This window comes from Eutrema salsugineum, unplaced genomic scaffold, assembly GCF_000478725.1.
Source record: "Eutrema salsugineum unplaced genomic scaffold, Eutsalg1_0 scaffold_1, whole genome shotgun sequence".
Lineage (NCBI taxonomy): Eukaryota > Viridiplantae > Streptophyta > Magnoliopsida > Brassicales > Brassicaceae > Eutrema > Eutrema salsugineum.
The window spans coordinates 6,634,659-6,656,398 of NW_006256909.1; the positions used below are offsets into that span (position 1 = coordinate 6,634,659).

A 21,740-nucleotide genomic window follows, 5' to 3' on the forward strand; every position below is an offset into this window, starting at 1 on the left:
AAAAGTATATATATAAACTATACAAAGCAAAACAAAAAGAAAAAAAAAAAAAAGCCTTCCATTCTTCCAGGCAAGGCATCGTCTCAACTGATTTTTCTATTTTAAAATCAAATTCATGAGCTAATTCAAAGCATCTCGCACCTACATTGTGTCTGTTAGTACCGTAAAAGTAAAGTAACTTAACTAAAGAATGGGAGTGATTAAGTCGGAATTACCCCTTTGTCTCCACCCATTTGAATCAGCTGCACTGGAGACTTTAGTAGCTTCTTCAATGTGTCCACTATGCCACCAAATGCTGGCCGCTGAGCCGGCTCATCTGACCAGCAAGCTTCCATTAGAGATACCAAAACCGGAGATGTATTGGGAGGGATTACAAGCCGCCTGTTCTGGAACGCAACCGCTCCAACCACCTGATCAACATACCAAGACTCAAAATATATACCAAAACGTTTTGAAAACCATATGTTATTTTAAGGAGAGGGAGAGAGTGTTAATTACTTGAGCAGGACTGAGTCCATTCCAAGGCTGTTGCAAAGTAATCAGCTCCCATAGGACTACTCCAAAACTGTAAACATCTGATTTCTCGTTTGTGGGCTCCCCTCTAAGAAACTCTGGAGCCATCCACTCAGGCTGTTAAAACAGACGACCAAAGAGAAGAAGTTTCACTTGTTAAAACACTTTTGTCCACAAGAACATGTCGGCAGTAATTAAATCTTAAAAGAGCTTACTGTTCCTGCAACAGATTTTGATGGTATGAAAGTGTTTGCCTTGAATCTGGATAGTCCAAAATCGCAAACCTGAGACAGGGAAGCAAGGTCGAGCTTGATACGTTACAGAAACAGACGACAGGATGCTTCATATTAGTAAAAGTTTTATTGTGTTAATGAAGATCATTACCTTCACTGTCCAGTTCTTATCAACCAGTAGATTTGGAGATTTCAGGTCCCAATGCACTACAGGAGGATTAAGACAGTGTAGATAGTTGAGCCCCTTGGCCTGTTCCAGTAAAACACAGATGTTGTTTCAAGTTTAACTCAGAAAGACATATTAAGGGATTAACATAAGTTGAAAAACCACAAACCACATCTAATGCCATACGTAGCCTCCTCCTCTGATCTAGCAACTCCCCTGAAGCTGGCCTATGGATGAGGCGAAAAAGACTGCCCCTGTCTCAAGGAAAGAAGATAGAATCACAAGCTACTCGATAATGCAGACCTTTAAAGATGAAACATCATGTAACTCAACTATGAAACTTTGATCCGAGCAAGACAAAAACTATGTGCATGGGTTTACCTTGGCAAATACTCTGTTACTATCGATAAGCGGGGTCGTTCTGTCACAGCACCCATGAATAGAACAACATTTGGGTGACGCACACGTTTCATTATTGCAACCTTTAATTGAAATCACAGAGATGAGAGATTCAGAGAGGCTTCAAAGTTATCACATGGAGTTAGTTATTTATTCAAAAGAGATACATCCGCTTGCTTACATACCTCTCTGAGAAATTCTCTGAATTGGTCATCATGGAAATCTTGAATAGACAAAATTTTGACAGCGACATCCTTCACCATATACAAGAACGAAATTAGAATCTTGGCTGATAAAACTATTACAAAGGACGTGAGGAGTGAGAGCTACTCCAAGAAGAAAACACAGTAAATGATGAGCTTTTTTAGAAAATTGAAACCTACTGATCCATGCCACTCAGCACGATGAACAGTTCCAAATGATCCTGAAAAGCACAGAAAAGATTTTGCAAGAGATTATGTTACTTGCATCTGAAAAACGTTTGTACCCAAAAAAAAAAAATAATGGAAGAGAAAAGACGTACCAGCACCCACACGCTCTTTGATATGCAATTCATTCCATGAGATCTCCAGCCAATCTGATGCCAAAGAAGGCTCAATAGTCAAGTATGGTGAGATGGCGTCAACAGGTAACCTGACGTTTATATCTTTACGAGTCTCAGATTCGACTATCTCTGGTTCAGCTGATAAATCTCCCTTCGGCTGCTTGATAACACTGTTGTCAATTGGATCTTTTAATAGAAAGGTCTCCTCTTTGCAAGTTTCTTGTGAGGCAATCTTGTCTTCACTAAGTTTTGGTACATCAAGTGGTAGAGCTCGAAGAACAGATTCGGTCGAAACCATTGAGGATGCCTTAGCGAAGCAGGTTTGATCAACATGAGCACAACATATCGTCGCTGCAATATCAGGCAACTCAATTGCTTTGTGTACATGGCCTTGACTCCCTACAAGAAATCAATGTGTATGACAATCTTCTTCCATATTTTGTATAATATAATTGTATTACATATTCTGCTAGCTATTCCTACCTGAACGTTGAATGTTTTCAGAAAGAGCGCAAGAAGCCTTTGACCCTACAGTCTGACAAGGAGATGTAGTACGCACGCAAGGCCTGGAAAAACTTTTAAGATGACTCATCCGAAGAGGTGAAGGAATCTGACATTGTATACTACCGTTGATAGAGGAATCTGGATCATGGACATTTCCTGGTTCCCTGATAAGGTCGACCACATATTCCCTGTTGAGAAACGGTATTCAACTGATGTTCAAGATTGTGGAAAATAAGCTCAGAACAACTAAATTTCAGCATTGATATATATACTCTTAAGCTAGAAACTATTTGTAAGCACAGAATCACAGTTCATACACAAGAAGACTCATCTGTTAGTAAAAACATAAAGAATTCTTAACTGTTTTCAGTAGAAGCAGTAAGAGCTTCCTAGAAACCATAACTGAAAGTGCACAAGTGGAGGCACTAAAAAGTGTTTTGCTAACGTCCAGAGAGTCTACTTATCTAAAACCAACTGAGCAATCTAATCTAGCTGTAGTTAAGTAGATAGAAAGGGAAACAAAAAAAGGCAATGGGGAGGCTTAAACCTTGAAAGCTTCCTGTCATCGTCGATCTTGACAAGGCAAGAAGATTGGTGGTTCTCTTTACAGTACCTGCAACCTCTAGCTATCCGACATGGTAAACCTATGTAATCAGCCAATTTCTGCATATTCAAGACGAGCAAGTCAGTCAGTATCCAATACCATTGACAAATATATACGGCTTAACCTTAATAGATGTATTATAACAAATATATGTCTAGCTTTCTCTACTCCTATGTAAGTTCATGGCTCACCTTGAACAGAATGGCACGATGCCTGCAGAGCCCCATCGTTAGACTACCTATAGGAAGAATAATACATTTCCGAAACTCCTTGAGTCTATTGCTAATAAGTTTCCATCGCTTCTGGAGATCACCACGCTCGACCTGGAAATTCCCCCTAAAAGCTCCACAACCTCAGCACACACACATATATATACATGCACAACTATGAAGTTGGTGTTGCGAAACTAAATCACATAGAAAATAGAAAAAAGAACAAAAAGTTGTATACCCCATAGAAACAGCAACAAGTCTGCCAAGTTGCTCCACAAGCACTAACATGTTGTCTGAAGCACAATACAGCTCATGTGCCTTGTCCTCCATTTCTTTAAGACGAGAGTCCTCACGTCTGTCTATCAAAACCACTTCCATTGATGTATCCCTCGGCTCAGTCTCCTTTAGTAACAAAAGAGATGGAAGTCGTTTTCCTTCCTCAGAATCGTTACACATCAACCAAAGATATGGATCCATCCCTAATATGCTGTAAAACCCATCTGATATCTTGTCACTGTATGATAAACAACCGCTTACCTGAAAAAAAAATCAATATTCGACCTTAATCTCTAACCTATAGAATTGAGTCAAAAGTTATAAGGAATATAAAAATTCACACCCAGAAACGGTAGGAGACAGTGTCTGTGCTCTGTATATGAACAGAATCACCGGCTTGGTTTGCTTGAGAAGTTAGCCTCCTCGCTAACGTGACCTGCAAGTAATAGCCTTCTCTTGACTTTTGCGCTAAGCTTTGCTCTTTGCCCTCTTCCCTAGCCTCAACTTCTCGTTCCTCCTTGGTCACGGAGACACGTGTGGTGGTCGAGGTCTCCCTTGCTTCTGTATGACTAGAGAAATTAGAGAAATTTCCGTCCACCGTCGTCCCGGAGAAGAAACTTCCGGCGAAGCTGCTCTCGCTCGACATTCGTGGAAGCGAGACCTCCCTGTCGAAGCTGCGGTCAATGTTCCGCTCGTTCATGTTGACCGCCCGTGCGGAAGAAGAAGACGACGCCGCGATTACGGAACACGGCGAAGCAGGAGGAGGATCAGCCGGCGACAACAGAAGCTCCCTCTCCTCATCGGCGTCGCTGGAGATAGAGAGGCGCGTGGGTCTCACGCGTCCGGTCGTAGACGAAGACCGAGAGAGAGTGGCTTTCTTCTCCGCCAGCCACTCGTAGAAAGCCGCAAGCTGCTGCTGATGCTTCTTCTCCGATGACGACTTCCGATCATCAACGCCGGTCAAGAGATCTGAGACGGCGGAGCTTTTAGAGAGCATAGAAGAAGACGAGAACACAATCTGATCCTTATCCTTGTTCGGATCTTCGACGCCATTGGGTTTATTACTCTCAAACCCAAAACTCTCTCCGACGACGACGTTGGACGCCGATTTCTTGTCGTGGTCATTTTTATGCGAAAACGGATCGAACCCACGATCCGGGAACTGCCGGGGAAAGAAGTATGTGGTCCGGTGAGGCATTTTTTGTTGAAAAACTCAAACTTTTGCAAAATCTACAGATCGAAAGAACCGGAAATGAGTCGTTTAACCATATCCCGTCATTGAATCCAGGAAAAAAAATAAAACAAACAGAGATGATGATCAAGAGGAAAAGTCTCAAGTTTGAATTCGTCGTCAGAGATTGGAGAGAGAGAGTGTTTGCTCCGTTATCTTCCTCTTTCGTTTAGATTATCAATCATCAACCACCGGAAATAGAAGAAGAAGAAAGGAACGGAGAGAGTTGACTAAACAAATCAATGGAGAAAATGAAAATTTACGGTGGATTCGGTATTGATAATAAGAAGGAGGGTTTTGTTTAGGATCAACAAGTGTCACAGGTGTTGAGATTGCAAGAAGAGGAAAAGAAGGAAGAAGAAGGAAAAGAAGGAAGCAAATAGGGAATAAAATATTTGAATTTTTATTATAGAAAAATAAAATGAAATGGCCAATTAAAAAAAAGTCTGTAAAAGACATTGGATCGAGGGAAGAAGAAGGAAGGAGAAACTTTAATGTGACGAGCTTACACGTATACTCTTCCTGCAATAAGATGATGACACATGGACTATCATCCTACTCATGCAATGTTTGCTCTCATGATGCGCGGTTTTTTTTACTTTATAAGGTATGGACCATGGCCATGGGGGTATGGATGACTTCCTTTTTTGGTCAAAGCTACGTAGTAATGACTAAAATGAATTGAGTAACGAGAAAAAAACACAAATCAGGAAGAAAAAATTATTTAAGAAATTTATATATTTATTTGTTTCCTGTAAGTACTGAAAATGCATGGGATTCCAGTGTCCTTCTAACCCCAAAAAAATATGTATATATGTACTGTAAGATAAGAAACTGTGTAATATATGAGGTTTTTTAATTAAGTTCTTTTTAATTTCTTACTTAAATTACAAAGATATCATATCAATCTCTTTTTCTGAATCTTAATTTTTTTTTAAAAAGCTTCAATTTTGTTTGTGACACAAAGTTGCAAATTGTATAAAGTACCTACGTTAAAATATATCTTTCTATTACAGAAAAAATAAAACTCAACATCAAACACATTTTGAAAATAATCATTTTACTATTAGTAGACTTACTTTTAACTTGTAAAACGCTAGCACAACAATTTTATACACTAATAATAATAAGACAGGTCTTGATTCACAAGATTGTGTATCCGTTTTGATACCTTTAGTCTTAGGTTTGGTGAAGCCTTCAGATTTAACTCGTGACTCAGACACTAATCTCAGTTGAACAAAATATATATAACAACTACATAAAAGGATAACTAATAGTATAATACATACATTTTTTTATCCTTTCAAAATAATAATACATGCATGGACCTCTTCGATACTGAAACAGATAAACCATTAATTTATTCGTGGTCTCTCGATCGTTTACATTGGTTGAACAAACTAAAAAGAAGAAATTTAAAAGGCAAGGAGTCGTCACGAGGGATCGAGGCACTTAAAGCGACACCTTCTCGAATAATCTCATCTTAAATTCTATCATAAACTATCTAATAAATTTTATTATAACTATAAGGTCTATATTATTGGCCCCAAAAAAAGCTATCATATTTTAATTACCATAGCTGGTTGGACGGTTCTCTTTATTCGATACAATTTTTTGTGTGGTTTCTGGTTTGTGTATTAATAATATAGAGATTTGTTATGTTTCATATTACTGTTATTAGTAGGATAATCTAATTAGTGGTCCCCGGCCGAGCTTTGTATTGCACGTGGTTTTGGTATATGGTGCATGCATATGATCATGAACACATTCTCAATTAAGTATTAACGGAATTTGAATTGGACAATGCATATGCATATGCATACATTCAAAATTAAGTATCAACTTTGATGAGAGGAGTTTTCCTTTACGCCTCAGGTTTTGCAGCAGCTACGCAAGTGATGAAAAGCAAAAGCCGTTATGCGATCTGATCATGATGAATCGAAACTATATATACACTGAACCAGTTCAGATTCATCAGACCATTAATTCACCAAATTCATCGTTTGGCTAAAATGTTCGACGACCAAGCGTAGAGGATTAACGATCGATTTAAGAGTAAAATTTTATTAATTAAGGCAATGCATCAAGAAAGTAAAATGCTTTTTACATTCATGTTGGATAAGTACTAGGACTTGTTGAGTGTAACCCAAACCCACTAAGGAAAAGGCCCATGACGACCATAATCGCTGGGTTCTCTTGTCCTTGTCTGTGTGGATAGAAAGAAAGATGCCAGATTGTGCGGATGACGACGATTCTAGTTTTCCCATGTCCAAAGTGTTTCCCCGTCCTTGACTTACTTTGCTTCTCTGAATCTCAAAGCCAGTTCTTCTCTGAACTCTGACACAGGTACGAATCCAACATAAATATTTCTTTCTCATCTCTAATATGAAATGCCCACAATCCAGGTATCTTCAGAGCTTCTGTGTTCTTTTTTGTTTTGTTTTTTGGGTTGCCTAATTGTTTCATCATCTCTATGGGACGCCCACTAACTGATCCAATCACTGTTTAAGTTTCCAGATTTCTTTATCTCTTTTCTATGTCCTTTCTTTTAACTGTTGTAGAAACTTGGAATATTATTTCACAATACAATGCGAGATATCCAATCAATGTGTGTTGTTTATTAACATGTGTATTGAGTTATAGAACTGGTTTAGTCACCAGTTATGTCCGGTTCAATGTATGTACTTGCGAATTCCTGATTACTCTTATTTAGTGACTTTGTTTACAAACTCCTTTACATTCTCAAAAGTAAAAACAGAACACATTTTTCTCTCTGGATTCTGTTATCTCTAATATGCTTCTTCTTTTAGTTTTTCTGTGGCGAGGAGAATCAAATCCATCCATTGCTCAATGCAGAAGCAGAACATTCTTCACTCGGAGTACCTAAGATTTGGCAACGGATTGGTTAAATCGAGTGCAATTCCTAGATGGATCTTGCGCAGCAATGGAGTCGTCAGATTGTCGTTTCTAAGAGCTGCTTCTTCTTCTACATCATCCATGAGTATAAACAAAATTAGTTGCAGGCTTCAACATGAAACAGCGAAATGCTTAGGTCAGGAAATCCAAGCGGGTTTAAGTGGCGAAAATGAAGAAGAAGAAGAAGATGTATGTCCGGTTGAGTGTGTCACTGAGTTCAAGACAGATGATGAACTCCTTAGAGTCCTTGAGAAAGCGAAAGAAACTAATTCTTTGGTTGTGGTTGATTTTTATCGTCCTTCTTGTGGGAGCTGTAAATACATTGAGCAGGGCTTCTCAAAGCTCTGCAAGCAATCTGGTGACCAAGAAGCTCCCGTTATCTTCCTTAAGCATAATGTTAGTTATTATGATACAAACATTCCTTGTAGTTATGATCTTTGACATTGTTGATATTGTTACATTATCTATCTTCTTGGTTAAGATTTCACCAACTGATTTTGCAGGTGATAGATGAATATGATGAACAATCTGAAGTCGCTGAAAGGCTCCGTGTCAAGGTAATCAAATCCCTCTTTGCAATTTTTTGCGATATAACGAAGAAGACTTTGATTTTAATACAGTCGTCTATCTACAGTCGGTTCCTCTCTTCCACTTCTACAAAAACGGACTTCTCTTGGAAGCATTTGCAACTAGAGACAAGGAGAGGATTGACGCTTCTATTCTCAAATATACTTCCTCTGAATCTCCAAGCACATCTTGATTAAACCGCATTTTTGGTTATCTTCCCCAAAATCATAGACAGTGATGTAACTAGTATATTGAACAGCGGGAGCAATCCCCAAACTTGTTGTAAAGATGCCTAAATGCCTTGATCCTTTGCAAGGTATCATATTCATACTGAATAAGACAGACGCAAAATGTTTTCATCTCTTTTGTTGCGTTTAACTCTTCATAACCGGCATATCAATTTTTCTCAGGGCTCTTTTTTATTTTTTTTAATTGAAACTATATATACGATGAATTTTTTTCATTTTTAACTTTTCCTCTTCTTGAGCTTCAAGTTTGGCCATAAATTAAAGGCGTCCACTTTGAAAATTCTTGGATATGGTTATAAACACAGTGCACACTATTCCTATTATCAGACTTTTGAAACCATAAGACATCTGATATGGTATTTGATTTGAGGTTCGGTTACAGATGGTTTCTATAATACATAGAGAAAAGCAACTGATTCTACAAGGATTTCTATCTTCTGATTCTTATCACAGTATTTAGTGATTACCTAACAGATTAGATCCATCTCCATTAGCAAGAGAGACCAAGGCAGTGTGCTCTTCGACAGTTGCAGGTTCAGATTTCGAGTTGTTAGCATCGGCATCATTCCCACCTTCGCCCTACATTAAGCAATGGATGAAGCTTTGCCTTTACGTGTAAACCAACCAGAAACACACAGGGATAAGAACTTACAGGTTTTGTTATTAGCATCTGATTCTCTTCTGTTTTCTTGGAGAGATCCCTCAATGTACCCTACAAGAATTGGACAACTTTGAAACGTCAAACACTTGACTATACCAGAACAGTGAAAATATCAATCTATGTGGAAAAAGAATGAGTAGTCCAAAACACATTTATTTGGTAGAGATTCATACGCACCCTGTTAGTCCAAAAGAGTCCACACGCATTGCAGAGAGTTCTGGGGCCTGAAGGGCCACGCCGCATCATTGGTGTACATTTGGAACTAATGCCGCAATGAGTACACCTACATAAGATACACTCACGTTTTAAGCCAGAGCAAGAAATATTTTGCAGATTAGTGTAGAACAGGAATCGCAGAAGCAGTTAAGTGGCAGAGGCAAAAACGCACGATATTTCTGGATGGCTCTCTTCTTGTGCAGAATCTTGGTCTGTGCCCGAGTTGTAGGCCCCATCGGTCATCTTTGCAGAGGTGAATTGACCTTTGTTACGTGCCATTCTGCATTGTAGAAAAGGTGACAAATCCTATCACTCTTGTTGATGATATAGACATGTTCATTACTCCCTTTAAAGCTAATTATCGTACTAAACACAGCTCAGTTCTATCCTGCTCAGCTACAAACATATTCTCATACATTATATTAAACCATGGACACCTGAATAGGAGCAGGCTTTCTTTTAACCCATAGCACACAAATATGAGGAAGTATCTAACAAACCGGAGCATTGAGAGCAAAAAAAAAGAAACTTTCCAGCTTAGCTATATAAGAATACTACGTTATTGATCCCAGAAAAGGTGAACGAAATACGTCCAGCTTCTTCAAAGGAGTAACCATTATATAATCCAAATTTCCTGACAGACAAATGTGACATTTATAAACACTAGTCAAGCTAGAATTTGTGAAGATCCCAAATTACAACAAAAGCTAGCATAATACTAAGTTTCTCTGCTAACCAATGTGGGAATGTAAACAGCCTTGGGCATCAAATTGGTAAAAAACTCAAGAGCTATTCGGAGGTATAGCACCACAATCTAGAATGATGATAACAAGTAAAACAAGCGAATTAAATCCCCTGACCTTAACGCCACTTCTTGGCGAACACCATATCTAACTTTCTTCTCGAAACATCTAGCATTCCTCTTCTTCCGAAACCTATCCAAGGATTGTGCCCGTTGCGGATGGCTACAGCGGTTCTGGTATTCTACAGCAGGCTAAAAACAAGAACCAAATTGTAAAAAAGATGGAATCGAAAGACCAAAAAGGGCAAGAATTTGAACGAAGAACAACAAGCAAAATTTACCAAATGATTCTGCTGAGCTACTTCCATCACCTGCTGCCCAGAAGACAGCTCAGTAGAAGCACCCAATAGCGACAACACAGCATCGACCTACGGAATCGATTTCACCAAAAGTGCTTAGTATCCTCGAGAATTTTGAAGAAGCAACAAAAGGGGTCAAAGTTAAGAGTACCTTGTCAGGACCAACAGCATCGAAAACGTAAACCTGACCACGAAACGAGATCGTAAGCTGATTGGCTCTCTCCGGCGGGCGGCAACCAAGTAATTCGGAGCCCTCGGATCGGTGGTGAGGCACCAATTGAGAACCATCGGGAAGCAAATCGGAGGCAGCATAGACGGAGTTGGGATGAGGGATTTCGTCCATATCGTCGTAAGGAATGTGACCGGAGGTAGCGGAGGCAGAGACATGGTCTTCTGCAGCGGGAGCAGAGCTGCTACCAATCTGATTGGGGATAATCTCCGGTTGGGAATGGCGACTAAACATCGGAAACTGCCAAAAAGAGGACAGCTTTTCACATTGATTGAATGACAAAAGAGCAAAGAGATGGAGAGAACAAAGGAAGCCGAAACCCTAAGTGCAAGAGAGGAAGGAAATAGTTGACAATGAACAAGTGCAATACAGAGGAGAGAGGGAGAGAGATGGTGATCGGCGCTTGTGGAGGTGGGAGATTGGCCGTCGTGGAAATTCACCGGCGGTAAAAACGGTGACTTTTGGTAAAAAATCGCAGCAGCTTCCGAGACGACCCGACGACTCTGCTCACTGGGATTTACCAGTTTACCTTTAGGCCCGTTCGATTACTCATAAAGCCCCAATACGGCTCATCTATTTATTTTTATTCAAAGGAAATTCCTTTTTTCTTTGTTTTGTCGGCAGAATTCCTTAATTATATTCTAAAAGATCCTGAATTTTTTTCTCCTTTTTTTTGGAAAAAAGGCAAAAATATGGTTCAAATTACATGATTCGAACTGTATATCAGTGTTAAATTGTTAATTGTTATCAGAGTAACTAAAATGAAATGTAGAACTAAACCAAATCCAAAAAACAAACTTGATCCAAACTCAACATTCTAACCTGACCGAAACTCAAGTTTAAGTCCAACTGTAAATTTCACCATGTTCGACCACATGGTTAGCAAAACTCGAAAACTTAGCTGTAGTTTGTACTATAATTTTTTTTTAGTGTATGTTTTTGTGAAGAATTCTTTTGTATATATTGCCATAATGAATTACCGTTTCTTTGTTGGTGGCATACAAAACATTTTATTTTAGTTGAGACGTGTAGTATGACAGATTCTTGCTCTTGTAACTATTTGTTCTTTTTCCAATAATAATAGTGGAACGAGTTAAGAGTAGCAAATGACTACTGGAATATGAAATTTGTGTTAATTTTCACATTCATTTTTCCTTCTTGTAAGAACCAGTTCTCACGCGGTTTTAAAATCAGAGGTATCTGATATGCATATTTGTGGAAAGAGAATTGGTCAATGGACAGAGATAGAAAGTGTGTGTGTGTGTATTAGGTCTTAGTGTCTTGCTTAGTTGGAGTGGTGGGAATGTTGTAGAGAAGAAGACCTAGAACTAGTACAATACATCCCATCACGAAATTTGAGCTCAAGCTTGTACCTCCCGGTAGATATGGCAATGGTTTTGACATTATGTACACCGATAATGGCACTGCAACACCAAAAGTATCTCATAAACTGATTGTGGGTTTAAGATATTTGGTAACACTGAAGAGGCTTTTCATGTAGAGATAGAAAAAAGGACCTGCGAGCATCATGGTCAGAGAGGAAACAATGGCTGAAGAAATTTTCACCAGATGGAGCAATGAGATATTGAAAGCGAGATTGGTAGCTATATAGAGCAGTGGGAGGATAGGGGCACCATCGCAGCCTGAAATGCTCAAATTGATCACAAACAGATTGTGCAGCGTATAAACAAAACACACAAGTTTTAGAGAGGAAAGAACGGTCTCTAACCAGAAATCTTAGCTCCAGTGTTGAAGAAACAGCCGGCACCATCTTTTAGATACGAAAGGAGGCTGGCAAATGGAATGCCTTTCAAGTTTGAGAGAAAAGGCAACAACAGGAACACAAAAAGAGCCTGCACAAGCACAAGAACTAGTCTCAAGTAGGAAATAGATAGAATAACAGAAAAACAGAGGAAAGGTGCAACAAGAAGCTTTCAAATGTTCTGCACAAAGTCTTCAGGTAATGGATATGCATTGTTTTACGTTAGCGTAATGATTTTTTTAGCTGCCATATTGTAGTTGATACCTGAAATCCAGATCCAAATGAATTCACCACAAATATATCCAGTGACTTTCCCTGCATTGTTGCATTATGCCCAGAGATCAGCAAAGTTACGAACGAAAAGCATTCCATTTTGATGCAGGGGATACGCTTTCAGAAGGAAGATGAATATGACTATGCGCTAGATACCTTAAGACGCTTTGCAGCATCATTGAAAACAAATTCCTGTTAACAGACAAAGCACTTATCAACTTAGGTTCCTGGCAGGACTGCAAAAGAAAAATACAAAACAAAAGTTCACAACTCGCAAGAGAAAGAAGCGGCCTTTACCTTTATGATAGATGCACCAGCTTGAAAAGCAGCAGATGCAACCATTACAGCAGGCCATAGCAAACCGATTCCAGATAGCGTATGATCTGCACCAGATCCACTGCAGATGAGTTACAGTCAGCATTTGCAGAAAATGAAAATTAACACTATCACATGCCACGGTTACACGCACATTTCTGTACCGCAAGATCAAGCTTCCAGAAGAATAAAAGTAACAACTTTGGAAGAAGAGAACAGTACCTTGAAACGGCGACCACAACGCCCACAGACACAAGCAAGCAACCAGCAATTTGGCTGAGCAAAAACCTCCTGCCCAGAATAAGAGTAGCAAAAAGCAGCTGCCACACCAAATATGTCTGCCAAACATTGTGGGATTCAAAACTGTAAGCAGGCATGTGGTTCAAAGTAATAGTAGACATTGAAAGCGTTCAACACCCGCTATGAGAATTAAACCAAAAAGACCTGATTCAAAATCGGTATAACTGGTCCAGGAAGCATTGCTGCAACAGAGAGACCAATCACTTGATAATAGTTGATAATATGTAACCTTACAAATATGTAAAAGTTTTCCATCCATAAAGAGATACCTGCAGCAGCCATGCCAGTGGCAACTCCAAGAGCTTCCAGAAAACCGATGATTGCGAATCTCCATTTGGGTATACTCATCATTTCACCGGTCACAATGCCTAGACGACACCTCGTATAGAGAATTGAGAAATAAATCAAGACGTAGCTGCCACAAAGAAAAAACCATTCAATTAATATTAAGCTGAGCTCATTCACTTCCCAATTTTTCGTCGAAACCAAATTCGTTTAAAGTACCCGAAAGTGTTGAGCTGAGCTAGGAAAAAAGGGTACTGTTTCATGGGAACCAAAGCGAGTTTGTACAGCACGCGATTAGCTAGAGCTAAGGATATGACGACGACGGAGTTAACCACGATAAGTTTCCGATTAGAAGGGAAAGAGGAATGCTCCGTCGAAGCACTGACGGAAAAGACACGTCTCATCGGAGAAGTGATTTTCCGAGTCACCGGGAAGCGGGATTTCAAATCGGACCGTCTCCCGGACATGGTCATAGTCGCCGATCGGTAGGAAAACAACCGTGCGCGAATGCAACAGAAATGGTGTATCGCCGGCGAACGGAATTCCGCGGGAACAGCGGAGGACGATGTCGACGCATGAAGGCATCTGATTCGTGTAGCCATGAGAACGGAATCCATTAGCTACTGAATATACTTCGGAAAAGTCGCATAAAAAAAACCTTTAAAGTGGCAACTAAACCCTTCAGAGTATTTCACTTACACTTTAAACCTTCAAATTAGAAAACTTAACACTTTAAACCTTCAATTTAGAAAATTTAACACTTTAAACCTTCAAATTGGATTCATATCCTCCCGAATACGAAGACATACTATTGAAACAAAACATACTACTGTTTTATATATATCTTTGGTAATAACTTGTTTACTTTGCAATTGTAGGTCCTTAGTTTTTTTTTCAAGATTCAAGATTCATTCGATATACTGCGATACGGTTTGGTAACAAAACTACACTGAATTGATATGGTATTCGAACCATGTACTGGTGAGGAAGTCGTAAAAAAATCTCCTCGAAAACACTTCGAGGAAACTCTGTAATAAGCAACATAAACTCTGTATTATAAGATTTGTTTGAAAACTAGGGAATGGTATAGAAATAGATAGGGTGAAAATGGGGAAAACAAGAAGAAAAGAAGAGATAGTATGAGCTTAAAGTTGGGGTCTAGCTTGAACAACGTAAATATTGCCACCTTTGACAACACCTTCGATGTCCTGAGGACAACCATAGAGTGTTTCAATCACATTTCCAGCTTCTGCAATGGCCGAGAAGAGACGCACTTGAAAGGCTTTGTCCACTATTAACTGTTCCCTTGAGTAATCCACCACTACTTCCTCCGCTTCATCCATCATCACACTGCACTTTTATAAACGTTTCAATTTTTTTAAGTGAAAAACCAATTCCAAAGCAAAAAGAAAAGACAAGAAACAGAGGAAAACAGAACCTAACCTGTCGTAAAGTCCAGCGCCTGCGTAGCCTTCAAGATCCTCGTTGTTTGAATCTGATCGGAATATGATTGAGAGTTTAGAATACAGACCTATCCTCTTACTTGGGTAGTTGATCACCTGCACATCCCAAATTACAACTCACTCTGTTCAAAGTCTATTTTAACTTATAACTGAAGTTAAAGAGATAAGATACAATCTGTTTTGTTTCTTACGATTGGAGATTTGAGGTTTGTTTTCTTGGTGATGAAGCTCATTGCTCGTCCCGGATATGCTCCAACCAAGGTCTCTCCCAAACCTTTCACAATCTGAGAGACGCAGTTTCTTGTGATAAACTTGGACGCAATACTCGAATTAGCAACAGAAAACTCGAACAAGTTTCTTAATTTACCTCTGTGTATATTTCAGAGGAGTCACCAGAGACAGGATTGTTTGTGTGAATGACGAAAGCATAATCGCCACATATGACTTCTTGAATCAGCACCGCCATGCAGACGGCATCATGATCAAGCTTAGTTTTTTTGCAACTTACATAAGCTCTCTCGTTCCACTTTGAAGCCCAGACCTATGAAGATCAGGAAAGCATTTGGTTCCTTTCACAAACACAAATCTTAATTCAAAGAGATTTTCTTTACCTTCTTGATTGCAGTCCAAGATTTGTTCCAGCCTGCTTCATCTCCGAGATACGGCAATCTTTCACTTCTCAATTTGTGGATCAGTTCATTTCTCTACCAAAAGAGTTCAAAACATGTGATACAAATAAAACACGAACAGAGAGAAAGAAAAAACAATTATACGCACAGTTATTACCAGAGCCATTGGAGCGCTCATTTGTAAAACAGCTTCTTGAATCGCCTTGAGTTTGGTCATTTCTCCTCTGTTAAGAGAATCTTTAAGGACAGAAATCTTGCGTGCTACATCCTGAAAAGAGATGGATCCATCAAAGAGATTTAAGAAACTCAATGAGGAGTTGTATCTTTGATCATATGATATATATCGGTTGTTTTGAAATACTTTCGGAAAAGAGGCAAAGATAAGGCAATATATATGATTTTTTTTTTTTAACCATATACCTTATTGGAATCATCTGAAAGTGCATACTCAAATGTTCCAAACGGAAGTGCGACGGAGGTAGGTATCTTGATCCATGATGGAACTCTCTCTCGTAGAAATTTTATATTACATGATTTTGAACCAACCTGAAAAAAATAAAATCTCAGTGAAAAGAAAATCCAAATGGTATTCTGAAAATTGGAAACTTGTTTTTACGTACCCTTTCATCAGTGAATTCCTTAGATGAAATCATATAGTTGCCAAAAAACTTCTTCCCCTTGGAGATCACTCCCCGTGGAACAGAAGAAATATAAATATGACGAACAGGGACATCAGAGTTGCTGCAATCGCTGCTAGTGATATAATGTCATAGGTATTTTAGAAAATCATTCTCTTACCGTCAAGAACAGTGAAAAACATAAGAGTTTGATTACCTGATAACTAAACCAGTGGACTTTGTATGAATAGATATTGCTCTCCCTTCCTTGGACTTCAGATTCCTGAGAACATTCTGATCGAAGCATGTAGCAAAGCATATCTGCATCAGAAAATACTTAGGATGAGAAGCGGTTTTTATTTTCTTTCTGCAGAATAGTTTGATGATATATATATACTGAAGCAGACAATAACTACATGCCTTGCTGTTTCTTGCTCTAATAGAGACATGAGACAAGACATCAATCATACAAGGAGTCAGAACAGCAACAACACCATCAGGGATCTCCTCTTCTCCTGTGACTTTACTTGCAATAATTACAGTTGGCTTCGTGTAGACTTTATTCTGAACTAAAATTAACTCATTCACACAAACCAAAAACCCATATGCATCAGCCGAGCTGATAACCTGCCAACTGCTCAACCATAAACCATTTTGGTTTTGAGCAGAAAAAAACAATATATGATTCAGTAATCACCTTCTACATGGAATAACTCTGAATCATAGCTGAGATTTTTTTAGCTCAAACTCATGGTAAAACGTATCTTACCAGCCTAAATTCGCGATTTTCCTGAGACAAGGATCAAATCTGTTAACAAGAGTTGATAGAACAGCTCCTGGTCCTGCTCTTACAACCTCTTCAGTGAAAACATCAATCTGAAAAAATAACAAGAAACCCAAATGAATAAACATATCAAATCTCAAAACTTATTGCATAAAGAAGAGGCTGCAGTTAAATTGTAAAATACCCCATGCTTGTCAACACGTAACAGTTGACCAAGATATCTTGCACTAGGCTGTATCAATCTTAAATAATGCTGACATCTATCAGCAAGAACTAGTTGTAAACGGTCAAGAACCGCTTTTGTTTGTAATGCCCACTGAACATCAGGAGCTCTGTAAGTCTCGCTGACACGGTACCAATCCTGAACGCGAAAGAGAAGCACAAAACGAGATATTCGTATAAGAGTACTGACACTAAAACTTTGAAAGAGAAATGAAGCGAAAGAGTGGGGAGAGATATAAACATGCCTTTGTACAGAAGATAATTTCCGCATTGTTAAATGTAGATAAACACAGATTCTCAAGCACCACGCTGATGACAAATATAATATCCTGTTCCAAGAAGTGCCAAAAGCAGATCAAATCATACTACACTCGTAGGTGTAAAGACTAATACTTTCAAATTAGAGAGAGAGAGAGAGAAAAAAAAAATCACCGGTGGGTTATTGAAGTTTAAAGAGATGAGTCTCTTCTCTATTGTTGTTTTGAAGCACGACTCCAGTGCAATGTCCAGAAACAGTAAATCTTTTGCTCTTGTACGAGGTGCTCTTAGTGCAGGGTGTAGCTCAATGCGAGCATCTACTAACTTCTGCAGAAGTAAAATAAATTTTGGAAAACAAGCATAAGGTCCAACACTAAGCTACAGAAAGAAGATAAGCTATTAGAACCTCTATTAGGGGGTCAGCGTTCTCTTCGCGAGCAAGCCTCTTAACCAAATTCAGTAGATCCTACCAAACCATAGAAATGGCCGATCTGTTAGGCATTTTTTTTATAACACAGTGACAAATATATGTACTGACAAGATATCATGAGGAAAGTGTGCCTGCAATTTCGGAGATAAACCATTGGCAGCAAAGACATTATGACCCTGAAAAAGGAAAATGAAAGAATGAGGTATTACTATTAACGAAGCTATGGTTATTGATGATACCATGTCCCAGAAAATGAAACTGAACGTTTTAAACATGAGCTATATTACCTGAGATGGAGAAAGGAACATATCAATAGCAGACTCAAGGTCTGCACCTGAATGAACTACCTGCAGAGAAAGGTACAAATAGTTTGTTTAGTTAGAAACTCAGGATAGAGCAAGTCGAGAATGTAAATTGCGAAGCAATCATAATCGTATAGAGGCCAGATGGATCAGGCAAAGAAAAAGTCTGCAAGTTGTAGCAGAAGAAAGTAGAGGTGGGATTACTATAGGTACCTTTAATGTTTTCAAGTACATTGTAAGGTCACGGATGAGTCCTTCTTTAGCATCACTTCTGAAACGAGGCTCTGATAAAATGGGGCGGTCATAACTTGCAAGCCTTTCTTTTGTGAGACCATTGGCCTTTAGTGTTTGCCAGTAGGCATCGATCCTAAAGTCAGATCTCACATAGTTTAAGAGAGCCTATGGCAGAAGAATAATACTCATCAGATGCAGGTAAAAACTAAAACTGTTGAACTAGTTAGTTGCTTTTTGAATATAGTAGGATGGAGTCTAAACTATATCCGAGTTGTTATTTCTGATTTACTAATCATCAAATGGAAGGATCTTTAGTCATATATATACCTCGCAAATTATCACATCATCTGCGCTACTGTTGTTGTGCAACTTTTGGTGCCACTCTTCCATCATTCCAGATTTGCAGTGGTTGTTTCTCTAACAAATTATATAACAAAAAGGTGAAAAGAAACTGCTCTTAACGAGATTACTAAAATTTTATATATTCTGCATAAAGATGTTGAACTATATACCTGAATCACAAGGATTTCATCACGGATTCTCTGCCCAACATCACCTTGACCTCCACGACCCACAAGTGCCATTATTAGTCTCACAATTTCTCTCTTATTTGGTTGCTGCAGATATATTTTCTCCATCAAATTGGTGAATCTTTCTAGTGCTTCACTAATTTCCCTGCGGAAATTTTTTTGAAGGCATATATAAAAGGTCTGATCAAAAGAAGAAAGAAAAAGTAAAAAGATTATAGTAACCAAAGAAACAATAGATCAACCTGGGTTTAACGTTATAGTTCTTGTTCCAGGTGAGATATCTAGTGGCCATGAATTTCATCCAGACCATTATACCAATACATCCACCTTCTCCTTCATCCTTACAACGCTCTGTCAACTCTGTTGCGATATTGAACCTGCCAAGCTATGCTTATAAGTAACTTCACTAACATTACTAAGAGCGGAGACTTAGGTTGCATTGAAACATTCACTTAACCTTGCAGAGTATATTTTGACTTACCTGTGCATCAATGATTTCTCAGCTTCTTTCTCTCGCTCAGATATTTCATCAAGCAACCATTTGAGAATATACTTTCCATCCACGTCAAGCTGAGGAGAATAAACATGTTTAAAAGTGAAACATATTGATAAACACTGATGGTGTAAGGACTACACACACTGAACTCACTTTACCACTGGTACTGTCTGATGATTTCAGGTTTACAGCGAAGTTGGCTCCATTATTGTTTACCCAGTAGCCTCCAGACCATATCACAAATTGGATACCAACAAAACCGCTTCGTTTGAAATTTATATCAACAAACTTTTCCAAAATAAAAATATGAATGTGTTAGTAGAAATAAAGACATCTTAGAATACAAGTACATCATAACAAAATACGGTGGTCTCTGTAAAAATATTCACTGCACCTGATAAGAGTGTTCTCTGCTTGACATATCAGTAAAATGTGTTTGACATGCTCCGTGAACAATTTTTGACTTCTCAGGCAACACATCAGGTGGTGGCGTCTAATTTAGAGTTATATAAAAATCAGTCTCTTATTGAAAATATTGTGATAAGGAATATTTAATACAGAAGCACGAACATCTTACCAACCACTCTCCTGCAGAAGACTTTGCCACTCCCCAGTGAAGAACTGTTGGACCTGCCATGTTTGTGGCAACCCATAAGCGACAATCGCCCTTAACATATATCTGGAGAACCTAATAAACAAAACACATAGACCCATTTATTATCGAGAGGTTATTCAAAAACTACCAATAATGAAAATGGCTGTATCAACTAATTGTATTGCAAACCGCGATTTCGTAATTTCTGATATGAAAGCTTCTCTCTGAAACTATATTTTCTTGGCCTACAGATCTCTTCAAGAGATTTACAAGTGCTGAACTTTTCACACTTCCAGTTTTGGTGGTTGGTTCTGCATATTTCTGTAACCATTTCTGAACATCATGCTTCCGGCGATGTGATGGTGGATGCAACTTCATTGTTTGATTAGGCTCACTGGTTACTTCTTTCTCAACTCTTAACGTAGAGTTAGCCTGAAGTTCGTCTAAAGACATTCCTCTAGCCAACTCAGCTTGGAGCTCTCTTATTGCATTGTCATAGTCTATCTATAATGAAACACATGCAAGAAAAGTGAGACATAACCGCATTTATAACTCATAGAACACAGAGATGAGTAATGAGCAGATCAGTGGATATTAGATGGACCACATTTCACCTGTTGTTCTCGTGCAGAGTTTTGTGGTCGGCCTTTCCGGTCCCATATCTTATATGCTCTGCTTTCTATCAGATTCTTTGGTATCCGATGAATAGCATGCAGCTCGTTCCAAGGAATCTCAACACGGAAATTTCCAGTGTGCTGTTTCAACCTGTAAATATCCATTAGGATTCAAGGCCCCCGTTCATTTCTCGCAAGTATGGCTCAAAGAAAGTAAGGAAAGAAGGTACGCACCATCTGTTACGGTTACCATCTTTCAGCACAAATTCAACTGCACGTACTCTCGGATCACGCAACTCAAGGATCACTACATAATCATTCCCACTCTGCAATTGTGAACAAGCACGCTTCAGAAAAAAACTGACTTGTAGAAAAAACTTATAGATAAACAAGAGACGAAAGTGTTGTGTAGACCTTCACAAAGGGAGTCTGCAATGCACCTTGCTTCGGGGAATGTTCGGATGGGACAAACCAGTAGCTGCAGCAGATAACACAAGTCAAAAACATAAAGATCTTTGAAGTATTATTGTTTCTATATCTTAAAGATCATCACTCACTTATTTCCTTGGTAAATACAACCCCAATGAAGAATCCATATTCGAGTGCAATTCTTGAGGTGAAACTCAGCCCTTACACTGCTCCCATTTGGCAACCCAGTGACAGTGATCTAAATCGACACCAAGGTTTAAGTCCAAAATCCGATATTGTAAATTCCAGGAAGACAGAGGAAACAACAGACCTGAAGCTCCATCCCTTCGACTAGCTGGAATTGATGGGATTTAGATGTTGCCATGGCAGAGCTATTCACGAAGGAAACGTAACAAGATCTCTAAAAGCACTTCAAGAAATACACAAACTAGCTTCCTGCATCAAAAAGGCATATTTTGTAAAGAAGTATCAATTACTCAGGTACAACACAAGAGAGAATTTTAGAAAAGCAAAGACTGTTCCTTGATATATACCGAAGGATCCCATTCACTTGGCACTGACATGGCCCCATAAAGGTACCAA

The 21,740-nt window shown here is 38.8% G+C and overlaps 5 protein-coding genes across 9 annotated transcripts; 1 reads left to right on the top strand and 4 right to left on the bottom strand.

Moving 5' to 3' along the window:
* Positions 1-38: 38 nt before the first annotated feature.
* Positions 39-4,998, bottom strand: LOC18030719 (serine/threonine-protein kinase CTR1). 2 transcript variants are annotated; one of them, XM_006413360.2, is made up of 15 exons: positions 3,795-4,998; positions 3,414-3,712; positions 3,155-3,299; positions 2,907-3,022; positions 2,339-2,547; positions 1,835-2,254; positions 1,695-1,735; positions 1,497-1,565; positions 1,294-1,394; positions 1,082-1,166; positions 898-996; positions 729-797; positions 499-630; positions 216-410; positions 39-141 (listed from the first exon to the last, which is right to left on the bottom strand). In XM_006413360.2, the coding sequence occupies exons 1-15, from the start codon at positions 4,647-4,649 to the stop codon at positions 121-123; spliced, it is 2,856 nt and encodes a 951-aa protein (XP_006413423.2). In that variant the 5' UTR covers positions 4,650-4,998; the 3' UTR covers positions 39-120. The 2 variants fall into 2 exon arrangements, 1 of the variants encoding a protein (XP_006413423.2); XR_002896853.1 differs by lacking the exons at positions 39-141; positions 216-410 and having other exon boundaries at positions 528-630; positions 1,082-1,170.
* Positions 4,999-6,895: 1,897 nt separating this feature from the next.
* Positions 6,896-8,527, top strand: LOC18030720 (thioredoxin-like 4, chloroplastic). The gene is made up of 4 exons (XM_006413362.2): positions 6,896-7,028; positions 7,493-7,994; positions 8,102-8,155; positions 8,233-8,527. Exons 2-4 carry the CDS (start codon positions 7,533-7,535, stop codon positions 8,356-8,358), a joined length of 642 nt encoding a protein of 213 aa, XP_006413425.1. The 5' UTR covers positions 6,896-7,028; positions 7,493-7,532; the 3' UTR covers positions 8,359-8,527.
* A 178-nt stretch (positions 8,528-8,705) lies between these two features.
* LOC18030721 (GATA transcription factor 25) lies at positions 8,706-11,150 on the bottom strand. Of its 2 annotated transcripts, XM_006413364.2 has the most exons (8): positions 10,991-11,150; positions 10,543-10,860; positions 10,374-10,460; positions 10,151-10,284; positions 9,463-9,570; positions 9,252-9,357; positions 9,066-9,125; positions 8,706-8,992 (listed from the first exon to the last, which is right to left on the bottom strand). In XM_006413364.2, exons 2-8 carry the CDS (start codon positions 10,852-10,854, stop codon positions 8,870-8,872), a joined length of 930 nt encoding a protein of 309 aa, XP_006413427.1. In that variant the 5' UTR covers positions 10,855-10,860; positions 10,991-11,150; the 3' UTR covers positions 8,706-8,869. The 2 variants fall into 2 exon arrangements, with proteins under 2 accessions (XP_006413427.1, XP_006413426.1); XM_006413363.2 differs by lacking the exon at positions 10,991-11,150 and having other exon boundaries at positions 10,543-10,976.
* Positions 11,151-11,734: 584 nt separating this feature from the next.
* Positions 11,735-14,172, bottom strand: LOC18030722 (protein CLT2, chloroplastic). The gene is made up of 10 exons (XM_006413365.2): positions 13,775-14,172; positions 13,540-13,685; positions 13,415-13,452; positions 13,193-13,308; positions 12,953-13,052; positions 12,812-12,847; positions 12,647-12,697; positions 12,350-12,473; positions 12,138-12,263; positions 11,735-12,044 (listed from the first exon to the last, which is right to left on the bottom strand). Exons 1-10 carry the CDS (start codon positions 14,170-14,172, stop codon positions 11,887-11,889), a joined length of 1,293 nt encoding a protein of 430 aa, XP_006413428.1. The 3' UTR covers positions 11,735-11,886.
* Positions 14,173-14,520: 348 nt separating this feature from the next.
* On the bottom strand, positions 14,521-21,645 carry LOC18030723 (alpha-glucan water dikinase 2). 3 transcript variants are annotated; one of them, XM_006413366.2, is made up of 31 exons: positions 21,469-21,645; positions 21,287-21,396; positions 21,144-21,207; positions 20,964-21,055; positions 20,730-20,880; positions 20,305-20,619; positions 20,098-20,208; positions 19,915-20,013; positions 19,674-19,808; positions 19,506-19,594; positions 19,267-19,401; positions 19,007-19,169; positions 18,822-18,911; positions 18,474-18,659; positions 18,246-18,305; positions 18,090-18,134; positions 17,935-17,994; positions 17,703-17,855; positions 17,516-17,599; positions 17,233-17,409; positions 17,034-17,140; positions 16,685-16,898; positions 16,482-16,585; positions 16,268-16,397; positions 16,068-16,193; positions 15,805-15,915; positions 15,630-15,722; positions 15,386-15,559; positions 15,210-15,302; positions 14,999-15,114; positions 14,521-14,905 (listed from the first exon to the last, which is right to left on the bottom strand). In XM_006413366.2, exons 1-31 carry the CDS (start codon positions 21,520-21,522, stop codon positions 14,701-14,703), a joined length of 3,846 nt encoding a protein of 1,281 aa, XP_006413429.1. In that variant the 5' UTR covers positions 21,523-21,645; the 3' UTR covers positions 14,521-14,700. The 3 variants fall into 3 exon arrangements, with proteins under 3 accessions (XP_006413429.1, XP_024005079.1, XP_024005080.1); XM_024149311.1 differs by having other exon boundaries at positions 16,268-16,400; XM_024149312.1 differs by lacking the exons at positions 14,521-14,905; positions 14,999-15,114; positions 15,210-15,302; positions 15,386-15,559 and having other exon boundaries at positions 15,591-15,722; positions 16,268-16,400.
* Positions 21,646-21,740: the final 95 nt, after the last annotated feature.

Coding starts and splice junctions, on each gene's coding strand:
- LOC18030721 (XM_006413364.2), bottom strand. CDS start 10,854: ATGTTTAGTCGCCATTCCCAACCGGAGATTATCCCCAATCAGATTGGT. Junction 10,461..10,542: donor ATGCTGTTGGTCCTGACAAG/GTACTCTTAACT, acceptor TCGATTCCGTAG/GTCGATGCTGTGTTGTCGCT. Junction 9,126..9,251: donor GACTCTTTTGGACTAACAGG/GTGCGTATGAAT, acceptor CAATTCTTGTAG/GGTACATTGAGGGATCTCTC.
- LOC18030722 (XM_006413365.2), bottom strand. CDS start 14,172: ATGGATTCCGTTCTCATGGCTACACGAATCAGATGCCTTCATGCGTCG. Junction 13,686..13,774: donor GCTCAGCTCAACACTTTCGG/GTACTTTAAACG, acceptor TCTTTGTGGCAG/CTACGTCTTGATTTATTTCT. Junction 12,045..12,137: donor TCTGACCATGATGCTCGCAG/GTCCTTTTTTCT, acceptor TTGGTGTTGCAG/TGCCATTATCGGTGTACATA.
- LOC18030723 (XM_024149311.1), bottom strand. CDS start 21,522: ATGGCAACATCTAAATCCCATCAATTCCAGCTAGTCGAAGGGATGGAG. Junction 20,209..20,304: donor TCAGAAATTACGAAATCGCG/GTTTGCAATACA, acceptor TTTGTTTATTAG/GTTCTCCAGATATATGTTAA. Junction 19,809..19,914: donor GCAGAGAACACTCTTATCAG/GTGCAGTGAATA, acceptor ATTTTGGAAAAG/TTTGTTGATATAAATTTCAA.
- LOC18030719 (XM_006413360.2), bottom strand. CDS start 4,649: ATGCCTCACCGGACCACATACTTCTTTCCCCGGCAGTTCCCGGATCGT. Junction 3,023..3,154: donor ATCGTGCCATTCTGTTCAAG/GTGAGCCATGAA, acceptor TTGAATATGCAG/AAATTGGCTGATTACATAGG. Junction 1,736..1,834: donor CAAAGAGCGTGTGGGTGCTG/GTACGTCTTTTC, acceptor TGTGCTTTTCAG/GATCATTTGGAACTGTTCAT.
- LOC18030720 (XM_006413362.2), top strand. CDS start 7,533: ATGCAGAAGCAGAACATTCTTCACTCGGAGTACCTAAGATTTGGCAAC. Junction 7,995..8,101: donor TTATCTTCCTTAAGCATAAT/GTTAGTTATTAT, acceptor CTGATTTTGCAG/GTGATAGATGAATATGATGA. Junction 8,156..8,232: donor CTGAAAGGCTCCGTGTCAAG/GTAATCAAATCC, acceptor GTCTATCTACAG/TCGGTTCCTCTCTTCCACTT.